This window comes from Bolinopsis microptera, chromosome 5 (assembly GCF_026151205.1).
Source record: "Bolinopsis microptera isolate Bmic1 chromosome 5, MBARI_Bmic_1.0, whole genome shotgun sequence".
Lineage (NCBI taxonomy): Eukaryota > Metazoa > Ctenophora > Tentaculata > Lobata > Bolinopsidae > Bolinopsis > Bolinopsis microptera.
In genome coordinates this window covers 17,400,406-17,414,956 of record NC_087076.1, presented here as the reverse complement: position 1 = coordinate 17,414,956, position 14,551 = coordinate 17,400,406, and the positions used below count along the sequence as shown (strand labels likewise).

Here is a 14,551-nt window from a genome sequence, read left to right as displayed (position 1 = left end):
ACCGCTTCTAAAATTTGGCCTTAAAAACCACTGCTATATGTTGTAATAATATGTGCGAAATCGAAAAAATAAAGCTTGCTATTAAATAATGGAGAAATCAAATAAATGGAATGGAAAATGGTCTCGAAAAGTCAAAAAATGTGACTAAAATAGTTGTACTAGACTAAAAATTTGCGAAATTTGTGACTGAAATTATGGTCACCAAAATTTTTGTAACCAAATTTATTGGCTTTAAGGTATGTTAAAAGATGTAGACCCTCTTACAAGATCCATGATATTTTGACAAGGCTCCTTCTTGTACCTGTTAAAAGTTCAAGAAACTTCCTAGGATATCCCTTCAGTGCACACTGTTAATATAGTACTATTAACTATTCTTTAAAATTCCGTGGGTAATGATGATTAATCAATCAATATATAATAGATGTGCTGGTGGAATTTGGGAGTTCTCAGGTGTCCAGTGATATTTTTCTTCAACAGACTGGCTCACATTTCAAAATCTCTTTTTTTTAATGTGATGAATAACTGTTAAGTCAATATTGTTATAGTAGTAGTTTACAGTAGATAAATAAAAATACTTGATAGGATTAGTTACTGGTGTCAGTGCACAGCCGTAACAATGTTCAAGCTAACCAAGACAAGTGCTCAAATGAGTACACGAAACCTTCGTACCACTGCTGGTCTCTTCCAGCGAGTACCCATGAGCAAATTTGACCCTGAGACAGACGTCCGAGAAAACATGGCACTGTAAGTTGTATTGAATTATTATTCATTTTTTATTGAACATCTGGTCAATTTTACGGTTTTTATAACCTTCCAAATAATGTTAGATTCTATTGAGCTGTGTAAAATGTTTTAATCTTGCTCTTTTTCAGTCTCCAGAAAAATGTCGATATCGTTAAGTCAAGGCTTAGGAGGCCATTGACTTTGTCTGAGAAAATTGTCTATGGTCATCTTGACGAGCCAGAAATTGCAGATATCGTCAGAGGTGAGATTCTGTCTACTTGTCTATATTTACACAATTATGACAAAACAGTAAAACCCTGCAGCCATTTCCTTCCCCCAAATGAGGGCTTTACAATTCACACTTCACATGCATTGTTTGAACAATCGAAACCACAATTTACCAATTTACCGTGAACCCTGCTTTAATGCGGATATTTCCCCGAACTCGGCGGTAAATCAGGGCCGGGTTTAACTGTATTGAACCTTATCATCTAAAAGTGATACAAATTCTTCATATTATGTAGCTAGGGTTTGGACCAGCTTGACCTGGTTAACACTTTTCCATCCTATTACATAATACTGGTCTAACATTCACGATATAAACTATTTAGGTGAATCATATCTGAGGTTGCGTCCGGACCGTGTAGCAATGCAGGACGCCACAGCTCAGATGGCAATGTTACAATTCGTTGCCAGCGGTATTCCTCGAGTGGCAGTTCCCTCGACAATTCATTGCGACCACTTGATAGAGGCTCAGTTGGGAGGAGCAAAAGATCTCAGCAGAGCAAAGGACATCAACAGCGAAGTTTACGATTTCTTGTCAACAGCAGGTATTTTCAATTTAATACTTTGAAATAGCTCTCCCGCCCATAAGTCAATGATTATATTAAAATATAAATCCTTCTCATTTCCTATTAATATTAATGCAGGCGGAGCTACTATTTAAATAAACTTGTGTGCGATAACAATTATTTTTCGCGAACAAGTGGTATTATTACCACGGTATCAAATATTTTGTTCTCAATAGTATAAAAAGATGATCTTACCAGCTCAAACATTGTTTGGCTTTTGTCCCCTTTTTTATTCAAAAATATTTGTTCTGAAATTCAAATAAGATACATTGATGATGGCCAGTTATTTTGAAGGTTGGGGGATGGGGCAACGCTGGGATCTTTTTATCTCGGCCATGTTATCAAAACCTGTCAACATCGTTCCGATTTATACAGACTTGGTCGATCTGAATAGAAAACCACATTTTATAAAGAGCCTGATTCAAAATTTCCGATTTGGCATTTCAAAAATATCCTTTTTGATGTGTAAGTAGGTTATCGATTTTACTTTTCTTCAGGAGCAAAATACGGGGCTGGTTTCTGGAAACCCGGAAGCGGAATTATTCATCAGATAATATTGGAGAACTACGCTTACCCCGGAATTATGCTCATTGGTATGTAGTTGATAACGTGCCAATTCTAAGTTATAATTCGAACATATAAAAACTCTTATTTTATTGTAATCTTGTATTTAAAATGTCTTACAGTTACAGCATATTTCTTGCTTGCAACTTATAACATTGTTCAGTGCGCATGATGTGTAGTGTAAATGATGTGTCGCAAATTGATAGACTGTTTTTTAACTTTCCCAAGTGTGTACACTGTACATGCATAACAGGTTGAAAACAGATGTGCATTGTTCAGTGTAGCGTTATGTAAAGTGTATGGCGTGCAGTCAGCAGTGTGTACATGTAAAATTCTATTTCCATACTTACCATTATATATAACACGAATTGATTTAATAAATTTAGAAGATAATAATTTGCCGATGGCTGCAATTACCCAAATTAACAAAGTCGTTCATGCTGCAGCTGCTTAAAATCGTATTGCAGTGACCTTAATAACAATTAACAATATAACGTTAAATGGACATCCGTCATCCAACAACTTACCACTTCCCTTAGAAGTTACTAATACAGAGTACTTAGTATTTACTAAAATTACTAGTAGTATAATTCACCAATCAGAGCGATAAACAAAGTTTAACTTGAGTGAGACTAATCATAGTTGGAATGTTTCCACATTCAAGTGTAACATATTATTATTACATTAATTAAATACATGCATCTCTGCGGAGTGCGGATACTTTTGTATTACATGATATATTTAAACACTGGAGCTGGCGTGGTTGACTGCAGACAGAATTATGTGATAGAACAGGCACATTAACCGCGGTTTCGCCGCGGTAGTCCCACTATCAACTTAACGAGATTCTCCCAAGACAGATTCCTTCGTAACTGCAATAATAATAATACCTGAGTAGCTAGAACACAACGCTCAACTGTGAGTCTAACCATAGTGTTAACTTATTTAGGTGATAGCCTAGCTAGATTGCTTAACTTAGACCCTGAACTCATTAGATTATAAAAATGAGTGTAACAAGTTCTGATCTTTAATAATAATATAATGTAATGTCATTCTTTATGGAAATGATATGGACTTAGGAAATGCAAGATGAGCCAATATATATTCAATTTAAATTGGCGGAGCTTAAAATGGGACCTGAGGTGCACTTAGTTTAAGTCCATTTACACAACCGTTTACCAAATCTGCCCATGGGCTAAAAGTTATAGCTTAACCCCTCGAAATATGCCATTGGTATGTCACATTTTATGCATGTAATATTCATTATTCAAGGATATTAAATTAATCAGTCAAAAGTTGACTTTAGTACAGACAGATATTTATGTTCAATTATCTTCAGGGTTCAAGTACAGTATAAACGATTATTAATTTCTAATACTCAGTGTCGTTAGATTAAAATATGGAATATACAGAGTTGCCTGCTGAAGTGTTAAAATATTGAAGTATCAGTTAAATCAAATTATCAAGTCTCTTATGCAATATCTTGATTTTTTATCATCACCAATTTCAAACTAAACACTCTTCTTTCCGTTCTGAATAATGGTCGGTGCAAAATATAATGATTCAAAACTTAGATCTCTTGGACCTCGGTAAGATTTCAAAAAATGTTAGATAAGACTCGGCAATGTAGGAAGATTCTTACTTTGCAGTCCGGCATTATTTTCGAATATCTGCACTGTCTAAATGTTTCGAAATTATTATTGCGTTTTTAAAATTAGAACTTGATTAACAAGACATATTACAATATGAACCAAGTTGGAAACCTTAGAACTGCGAAATAAATGCAGCTAATCTTCGTTTAGATATGAGCTGGGGGCGGGGGTCACACTGTGAACGGAGGGGTGTGAGTTGTGTGATTAATATAACTTGGTTCAGGTACGGACAGTCACACTGTGAACGGAGGGGTGTGAGTTGTGTGACTAATATAACTTTGTTCAGGTACGGACAGTCACACTGTGAACGGAGGGGTGTGAGTTGTGTGATTAATATAACTTGGTTCAGGTACGGACAGTCACACTGTGAACGGAGGGGTGTGAGTTGTGTGACTAATATAACTTTGTTCAGGTACGGACAGTCACACTGTGAACGGAGGGGTGTGAGTTGTGTTACTAATATAACTTTGTTCAGGTACGGACAGTCACACTGTGAACGGAGGGGTGTGAGTTGTGTTACTAATATAACTTTGTTCAGGTACGGACAGTCACACTGTGAACGGAGGGGTGTGCCCATATCCAAAAACCCGCATTCTCGCATTCTAAGAATGTAGGAAATTTTTAAAAGTAGGAAATTTTTGACAAAAAGTAGGAAATTCGAGAGCCAACTCTGAGAATTTTCGATAATATTTCAGTAGGAATTTAAGTGAAAGAGCAGACTAAAAGTTGCTGGACCGTTATTTAAATGTTCTCAGTCAGGGATCCACTGATCCAGTCTATTAAATTTCGTTTCACAGACCAAAGTTTGTTGCTATTAGCTACAAAATCTGTGCATCAAGTAACCACTAACCAGATGGTAATTATTGGGGCATTTTCGCGTACACGACATAAATCGTTGTCATTATTACTTTATTAACATTTTACTATCTACTTATCTAGTCTATGAAACCGGATATGTCTACAGTGTCACCCGATATCTGTATTGGCAAGCAGTAGCATATACACATCACGTCTTCAATGTGTGTATCACACTGCACACACCCAGCCCAAATTCGTGTGGCGTGAGAAAATATCAGAAAAACAGGGCGTTTTAACTAATCTGTACGATGATGCTAGAATGGGCGTGAGAATTGGACTTTTTCTAGTTTTTTAATTACTCTATCTTATTTAAATAGTAAATACTAATAGTCATTATTATATTTTTGGAAAATTTAAATTCCTTGTTTCTTGAATATTTGGTCTCATACTTGCTTCCTTCTCCAAATTCCCTTAACCCTGTATTAGTTTATAGCTTGAAAGCAGAAAGTGATGGTAGTAGATGAGAAAACATTTTTGCCAAAATTATAAACTCTTGATACTTCATGCTGTCTCCTATTTTGTGCTTTAGTTAAGCCAAGTGTTTAGGAATTCTAGAATCCAGACAATTTATCCCAATAAAAATTGAAATCAGAAAATAGTATGCTAAAATCGTTCTCCATTGTCAGATTCGTTCCAGGAGGCCAAATCTAGTTTAAATTTCCAAAATTTTCGGGGGCTTCGCCCCCAAAAGTAACCTAGGATTATCTATTAAAAAGCATTCCGGGCCCTAAAAAAGTAAAATTGAAAATCTGGAATCCGCCATGAAAAATCTTTGAACCGCGCGAATACAAAGACTTTTTATGCGAGTGAAGCGAGCGGGCCACAGAAAACGAAAAAATTGAGAATGTAGGAAATTAAAAAATTTTTGGATATGGGGGGGTGTGAGTTGTGTGACTAATATAACTTTGTTCAGGTACGGACAGTCACACTGTGAACGGAGGGGTGTGAGTTGTGTTACTAATATAACTTTGTTCAGGTACGGACAGTCACACTGTGAACGGAGGGGTGTGAGTTGTGTGACTAATATAACTTTGTTCAGGTACGGACAGTCACACTGTGAACGGAGGGGTGTGAGTTGTGTGACTAATATAACTTTGTTCAGGTACGGACAGTCACACTGTGAACGGAGGGGTGTGAGTTGTGTTACTAATATAACTTTGTTCAGGTACGGACAGTCACACTGTGAACGGAGGGGTGTGAGTTGTGTTACTAATATAACTTTGTTCAGGTACGGACAGTCACATTGTGAACGGAGGGGTGTGAGTTGTGTGACTTATATAACTTGGTTCAGGTACGGACAGTCACACTGTGAACGGAGGGGTGTGAGTTGTGTGACTAATTTAACTTTGTTCAGGTACAGACAATCACACTGTGAACGGAGGGGTGTGAGTTGTGTTACTAATATAACTTTGTTCAGGTACGGACAGTCACACTGTCAACGGAGGGGGTCTTGGCGGAGTCTTTGTCGGAGTTGGCGGAGCTGATGCTGTTGATGTCATGGCTGGTATTCCCTGGGAGTTGAAGTGTCCTAAAGTTATTGGAGTCCATCTGATAGGTATGAGACCTAGAGGCTGGTTTCCACTTCTTAGACGAGTTTCTTCTTGCTGGGCTTGCTCTGACTGGCAATAATGCTGGGATGTAAAATTGCGCGATTATGGGCAATTAAGATTTCTTGGATGAGAATCTTTAAATGCTATCAATTGCTTCAAATTACATTTTAATTTATTTACAAATTCCATGTTAGTTTGCTCTCCCACATCCTTGAATCATATCACTTTATCAGGTGAAATTAGCGCATGGACGTCTCCAAAGGACGTTATTCTGAAAGTGGCGGATATTCTGACAGTAAAGGGCGGAACTGGTGCTATTGTGGAATACTTTGGACCTGGTGTTAACTCACTGTCCTGCACTGGAATGGGTACTATCTGTAATATGGGCGCTGAGATCGGAGCCACAACTTCCATCTTCCCTTACAACGAGCGTATGGCACGTTATCTTCACGCCACAGAACGTGGGGAGATCGCCAAGATCGCTGACAATTACAAAAGTGTGCTGGAAAGTGACGTGGGCGCTGAGTATGACGAGGTGATTGAGATTAACTTGTCTGAGTTAAAACCTCTGATCAACGGCCCCTTCACACCTGATCTGTGTACCCCAGTTTCTGAAATTGGAACCAGAGCCGAGCAGGAAGGCTGGCCAACAGAAGTTAAAGTAGGTTTGATCGGGAGCTGCACTAACTCCAGTTACGAAGACATGACCAGGTCCTCTAGCATCGCCAAACAAGCCCAAGCTAAGGGTATCAAGTTCAAATCTCTCTTCACTATCACACCCGGATCCGAACAGATCAGGGCGACTATCGAGAGGGACGGTGTTGATCAGCCCCTCCGTGATATCGGGGGGTTAGTTCTCGCCAACGCGTGTGGACCTTGTATTGGACAGTGGGACAGACAGGATGTAGCTAAGAACGAGAAGAACACAATCGTTACCTCCTACAACAGGAACTTCACTGGAAGGAATGACGCTAATCCTAACACTCACGGATTTGTTGCATCACCTGAGATCGCTACAGCGTTAGCACTTGCTGGCACGTTGAAGTTTAACCCTGAAACTGATACTCTATTAGATTCAGAGGGGAACCCATTCATGCTGGACACACCATATGGAGATGAGCTACCCGCCAATGGCTTTGACCCTGGTACGTCTTCTTTCTACTGAATTGAATTTTTGCGCTGTTAAACTTGTCGAAATTGTATAATTTATTTCTGGAATGCTGAAAAGTAGCCTGAACAGGTTAACCCACTAAGTCACGTGATCAGGTGAGGACACATACCAAGCGCCTCCTGCAGATGTTAGTTCTGTTGAAGTTGAAGTTGATCCCAGCTCCAACAGATTGGAACTCCTTACTCCTTTCTCTGCTTGGGATGGTCAGGACTACCACGATCTTCAACTTCTTGTTAAGGTTCCTCCATTTCTTTGTCACCATACAATATTTCATTAAAAGTTTCTTCAAATTTATTCAAAATTTTTTATTAACGATGTTATCACACAGGTTAAAGGAAAGTGTACAACTGATCACATATCAGCCGCCGGACCGTGGCTCAAATTCCGTGGTCATCTCAACAACATCTCCAACAATTTCCTGATAACAGCAACAAACAGTGAGAACGGTGAGATGAACTCTATCAAGAATGTGTTGACCGGAGAGTTTGGTCCAGTGCCTGGTACTGCTAGAGAATACAAGGCAGCCGGTTAGTGTTCAATTGTTGATGGTTTAGTTTGAAACATGATACACTGCAAGAGATATATATGTGTAGATTGTAGGGTGCAGACTGCAGTAAAAATCGGTTCGTTTCATGGGCAGCAATTATCAGTTTTTCACACGTCATCGACTCTTCCCCTGCTGTTATAAAACTAAAAGTCACAATCGAACTACTTTCACAGGTATTGGATGGTTAGCGGTCGGTGATGAGAACTACGGAGAAGGCAGTTCTCGTGAACATGCTGCGCTGGAACCACGTCATCTTGGCGGTAAAGCTATCATCGTCCGATCCTTTGCACGAATCCACGAGACAAACCTTAAAAAGCAAGGAATGTTACCTTTAACTTTCGCCGATCACGCTGATTACGATAAGGTTCAACCTGGTGATAAAGTTTCCATCCTTGGACTGACAAGCTTCGCTCCGGGAGTTCCTCTTACCTGCAAACTTACACACCCTGACGGTTCTACTGACGAATTTTCTCTCAATCACACTTTCAACGACAACCAGATCGGATGGTTCAAGGCTGGCAGTGCACTCAACGCAATGGCACAGTAAATTAGACTCATTGATTTATATTGTTTTAGACATGATTTTATTGAGGTCATCGGCTTTGATTTATGTTAATAAATCTTCAGTTTATGTGAAGTGTAATTTATTGAACTGCGTAGTAACATAGTATAGATATTTACAAGTGATTTATTGAGATTCCAACTGACTTGACCTAAAACTCTTAATCTGTGGCATCCTATGTGTGGAGAGCGTGCAAAAAAAACTTAACAACAGAGAAACCACATTTGTAAGAAGTTGATTTGGATCATTGATGTTCATTTGGCATTTTCCAATAATATAAGCGTTTTTCTTGTTTGGATTTATAGTCACATCTTGTGCTCAGCATTCTTTGCTGGAAGTGGAAGTACCGGCAGACATGGAAATTTCTAGATCAGGACAAGTCGAGTGGCGTGTTACCACTCTACACTTTTTCTTGTCTAAAAACAACAAATGTCCAGAGCTATTGGAAGTCTAACGATCTTTTCTATTTTTATAGAGTTAATTCTCTGTCTGATCATTTCTTGAATAAACTAGGAGCCAGGCCATTTGTATAATGTATGTTGTTACATGTATTTGCTGACGTCGTAAGAAGAATCCAGCGGGGGTGACATTCCTTAAAGCATGTAAGGCGCGAACTCCGAACATCTCAGTATTGTTTAAAGGTCTTCCTAAAATTCCCGTTCTGCACGCGCACGCATATATGCACGGACGTTTATGTGCGCGCATACGTTGTGCATATGACATATTTTATACAAGAGAATTGAAACGCCATCTTCAGACGTGAGGATATTTAGGCATTATGCATTAGGACTCCTCCAACGACATTAAATCAATTCCTTCTGTAAACGTCCTGAATAAATATAGTTACGAAAACAAAATTTACTAAACATTTTAAAACATTACTGAACACCAAATTTATACGGGTTAATTGTTAACGGGTGATACTCTTTAAATATTCGTTTCAAAATTTTCAGGACCGTCGACGAGTCTAAGTCGGCGCGCGTCCTGTTAGGTTTTAAACTTTGAACTTGTAGCGCGATGCACGCCTGGGCCGCGCCGCGCATCTTCTCGTATAACAGTAGATCGACAAAATGCACCACTGGGCCTTGCATTGCCGAGATGCGAAGGATTGACATCGTGAATCAAATTAATATACTGAATGTTGAAACACAAAACAGCTCTTCAGTCAAAAATTGCATTATTTGGTACATCACGTTGTTAAATTTAATTCACGTTCAGTTTTTATGGTTTTTTGTTTTTTGGTTCAATTTGCTTGCACAGCTCAAAATATATACAGTAGTAGTAAATCTTTCAAAGTACGAAATATCTCTTTAAAAGAGCATCCTAGGCACCTTATAGATATCAAAACGCATAAAAAAGAAAACAAAAACATCAACCATCTTCTAACTTTTTCCATTCCTCCCTATCTAAAGCCAAAAATCTAAGGTCTTCGAAATCAGTCAAATTCTTAAGTCTAATATCAAGATTTCTACTAGTCAAGTCTTTTCTAATAACATCTAATAAGTTTAAACATGGTCTACCCCGTCTCCCTTCCATAAAAATATCAGAATTTATAGCAAATAACATAGAGGTGTATGCTGGTGAGTCTTCCTGTCCTCTTAAGATATGTCCTAACATTCTCCATCGAAACTTAGAGACTCTCACAGACAAGGGAGTGACAAAATATATACAATATATATACAATATAAAATAAAAATGCACATTGATATTTTGTAGCGCGATGCACTACTGGGTCGCGCCGCGCATCAAATAATTCTTCTCGCAACCAGATATCTTCGGTAGATCGGCAAAATGCACCACTGTGCCTCTACTCACAGAGCTGTGAAGGATTGACATCGTTAATCAACACTGTGCCTCACCGAGCTGCGAAGGATTGACATCGTGAATCAAATTGATATTAAAAGGACTTTGACGCTTCGCCGCGCTGCGTGAACTATCATTCTTACTGAAAAGATCGTTGCTATGATAGTTTGCAAAGCAACGATCTGGAAGGGTTAATTGACATCGTCAATCAAATTTGGTATTTAATTAAGCTGCGATAAAAATTAATCACTAGACTTGCAATTGGTCGTGTAAATTCAAATTAATTTTAGTACTAGATAGTAACACTAACACTTGGTTGACGTTGTAGGTTTACAACCTACCAGGACGCGCGCCGATTTGGACTCGTCGACGGTCCAACTAATATATGCAATATGGAACAGATATTTACGAGTATTACCCGTTAAGATTGACGATGTCAATCCATTTTAGATCATAGTTTCATAATATAATTGTGCTTGTAGCGCAATAGACTACATACCGTAACGCGCCACGCATCAAATAATGTTTCTGACAACTTTTACAAACATTAAAAAAGAAGTTGTAACAGCCAGTTATGATAGACATGACAGATAGAGAGTATAAATTCTCCTGCAAAGCAACAAGAAACTACACTCAGAACTGGACACACAGCAAAGAAGTGAACGCCGAAATAACGACTGAATGACATTTTTACTATCTACAAAGACAAGCAGAATTGAAATACGTCAGGAGCTCGATTCAACACCACTGGCAAAGTTGATGTTTCAACTAGCTGGTGAGAAAGGGAAATAAAATAAGTTTAGACGGGGTTTACACAAAAATGTTGTAAATCGTACTGAATTTGTCACAAAAGGAGCAAGGCCGTCAAACAAGTTACGAAACAGAAATATCAATGTCCCGATACAAACATGAAGCTCTCCCCTGAATATCAAAGCACAATAGCTACCAAATACAAATAATCTGCATGGATGGTCGTGGATTTGCTTGCTACCCTAGTATATCATAAAATTATCTGAATTTTTAACCCTCAACCCTTGGCAGCTGCATGGCCAAATTTCATGGTGCAGGGCAAGATCTGAATGTTTTGTGTCCATTCACTCAAGAAAACCCTGCTTGAGTGCCATACCTTTTCTTGACATTGTCATCCATCCTGCCAAGTTTACTTCTGTTCACTGAAAACCCATCCACCATCAGTAGTGTAACGTTTCAATTTGGCACCCCTGCTGAAATTGTGTGGCGCCCCTACAGATGCTACAGACTCAAGAATACCATGACCTGACCTGACAGAGCATGTGGCAACCCCATCCTTCCTAAAATTTCCTTCTCCTTACATCCTAAACCATCTATCATCTCTTTCACCTCCACCTAAGAAGCCTACTGTTTTTCTATGATATTGTAATGTACATACTTTACTCTTAGCTCATTAAACCCACTTTTACACATGACTCCACATTGCTATCACTCCATCATGCATAATCACCTTTTCAGAACCTATAAACACTTCCTTATCCCACCTCCACCTAAGAAGCCTACTGTTTTTCTATGATATTGTAATGTACATACTTTACTCTTAGCTCATTAAACCCACTTTTACACATGACTCCACATTGCTATCACTCCATCATGCATAATCACCTTTTCAGAACCTATAAACACTTCCTTATCCCTTAAAATTGATGTATTATTGTTAATACGAGCAACAAGAAACATATATTTTGATCCTTCGGTTCTACAGCATCATGTATAATCACCTTTTCACCAAATTATCTCCAGCCGAAGACGATTATTACGTGATTTTTGAAAGCTGCTGCTACTATAAACTTTTGTATCACTTACAAGTTTTAACGATCAACCTCCAATTTTATGTCCAGTTGCAGTTTTATTATGTTTGAGTATTTATCAACATCACTTCAGATTTTAGCAGTTTAAACAGACTATGATATGGCAAATCTGAATTTCGAGCTTAGTCACTCGCCTCACTCTCTAAGCTTGCAGAAGACTTTGCTAGGTGGCAGATACACTGATCTGAAGAGGTTAGGTGGGACCAACAGTGTTGTATTTTCTGCGCTTGATACTCCATCAAAACACAGGTTTGTGAAACATCATGAAGCATGAAAAATCAAAAGGCATAACTTCTGCCATTGTTAGCTCCAAGCGATTTGATCCCTCATTCCTGCCACTGAGCATTGTCTACTGTGAAGTATACATTTTTCTTAGATCATAGAGAAACTGACCTTGTCTCGCTAAAATCAACCATTTGTCATAAAACAAATACTCACATTTAAATAAATTTTACTATATTATGATTATGTAATATGATCATCATAGAACATTCTGTTCCTCGTTGTTCAAGCTCTTATTCGATTTATGATTAAAGGAATGTAAGATAAAACTTGTTTCATTGTCTTACACTCAAGTCAAATCGATTATAATATATCCACCTTGTCCGTGATTTTTCAAATTTTACAAGATCAAGAAAACATTGCATACCTTTTGCATTTTATGTCACAAAAAAGTTATAACCCTAATTATGATCACAATCGCCTACATATAAAAATAACAACAACATATTAATGGTATTTTGATTATATGAGTTCTTACTTTTTTCAGGGTTGCGATCAAGCGACTGACCGCTTTAACAGACCAGCAATGTCGAGCAGCAATAAGAGAAATAAGGATTCTACGCCATCTTGAGCACGACAACATTGTCGACTTGTTTGAAATACTGGGACTTGTTGATCGGGAGAGGTCAGACAGAAAAGAGCTTCTCGCAGTGTATCTGGTGTTGGAGCATTGTGATACGGACTTGCACTTTGTATTGAAAAATCAAACCCTTGACAGTGAACATGTAAAACTTTTCTCATATCAGTTATTGAAAGCTGCAAAATACATTCACTCCTCCAATTGTGTCCAAGGCGCCTTATCCGTCATACTTTTCTGATTAACCTTGATAAGGGAGAGTTAAAAATTTGTGATTTTGGCAGTGCCAGGATGATAGATCCTAATTACGATCATACGGGATATCTTACTGGTGGAAAAAGGTAAATCATGTTATCTGCTATATCTTTAGTATATATACTATTCTATATTATATAATATATATATATAATAATATATAGACTTACACAATCACAGGCCACAGATAAACGCCATCAATAAGTTATTGGATTTATTACATGCTTCGTTTCAAGTAGCAAATTAAGTTCATATTATATGTGACGTTAATAAGTTTCTAAAAGTTCTTTTCAGCACTTTGTGGTACAGAGCTCCAGAGTGCATCATCACCCCACAATAGTATAATAAACGTTGTGACATCTGGTCGATTGGTTGCGTTATTGCTGAAATGATTTCAGGTTTGTAACCTTCCAATTATGGTATGACACTTTTCGTAAAATAGTAAACAGCTCAATGTTAAGTTCTAACAATAACTACATATTAATATATTGTTCAAAAACCAAACAATTTTAGCTGCTACCTCTCTTTTTAGCAACCCTCATTTGTCTAGCTTATCAATAACCCCACCGCTTCCCCCCTCAGGTAAACCCCTATACCCGGGTAAATACGAGCACGAGCAGCTACTCCTCATGTCGGAGGGAGTATGAAACGAGTAACTGTTGTCTTTCTCCCACCGAGACCTCATGTTTAGAGTTAACTAGGGATCCTAGTTACAGCGAGAAACCCATTCACCCGCTGTCGGACAGGTTGCCCGGCAAATCGTATCAGTCAGGTATTGTTAATTGCATTTTAACAATAATGGAAATACTATGTTACTTTGTTAAAAATGGAACTTTCTAGTTTCTACTGCGGCAATTTGTTCTGCAGTTAGGAAGTAGTTCTTTTGAGATGCTTTGCAAAAATGCATACCATAATTTTTCTCATATTTCAGCACTTAACATGCTAGAAAAGATGCTAAAGTTTAATCCCGGCGAGCGGGTGACGAGCGAGCAAGCACTAGCAGATCCCTATTCGAACGTGTGATTCTACCCGACGGATGAGCCATCAACAGTGCCCTTTTCAGATTGAAGTACGTGACGGACTCATGTCGGACGTCAAGGTTACTCATTTTCTTCAATTTTACTTGAGTTCCAAATATTTCATATTTTCATAATAATCGTGCTTCACGCTTCACTTTCATAGACATTTAAATACATTTTCATAATACCTTGTTAATAACATAGCTGCTAACTAATTCTGAATACTATGCCGTAATAATTCGATTGTCTATTCGCAACGTCTAGATATTCACAAATTACCGTGAACCTGCATTGTT

At 38.2% G+C, this 14,551-nt stretch overlaps 1 protein-coding gene and 1 long non-coding RNA gene across 2 annotated transcripts in view; both read left to right on the top strand.

Annotated features, from left to right (window-relative positions):
- LOC134816009 (aconitate hydratase, mitochondrial-like) overlaps positions 1-8,758 on the top strand; it is a 49,638-nt gene extending 40,880 nt beyond the window's left edge. The window contains exons 2-10 of the mRNA XM_063824665.1: positions 583-744; positions 873-985; positions 1,335-1,553; positions 2,072-2,167; positions 6,066-6,203; positions 6,432-7,343; positions 7,465-7,607; positions 7,698-7,896; positions 8,090-8,758. Coding sequence (XP_063680735.1) covers positions 617-744; positions 873-985; positions 1,335-1,553; positions 2,072-2,167; positions 6,066-6,203; positions 6,432-7,343; positions 7,465-7,607; positions 7,698-7,896; positions 8,090-8,463 — 2,322 coding nt within the window. The 5' untranslated portion in view covers positions 583-616 and the 3' untranslated portion in view covers positions 8,464-8,758. The remainder of the gene's footprint in view (positions 1-582; positions 745-872; positions 986-1,334; positions 1,554-2,071; positions 2,168-6,065; positions 6,204-6,431; positions 7,344-7,464; positions 7,608-7,697; positions 7,897-8,089) is intronic.
- A 3,431-nt stretch (positions 8,759-12,189) lies between these two features.
- On the top strand, positions 12,190-13,882 carry LOC134816014 (uncharacterized). The gene is made up of 4 exons (XR_010160339.1): positions 12,190-12,371; positions 12,892-13,322; positions 13,531-13,634; positions 13,819-13,882. It is a non-coding gene; the product is annotated as an uncharacterized LOC134816014 (long non-coding RNA).
- The last annotated feature ends 669 nt before the right edge of the window (positions 13,883-14,551 follow it).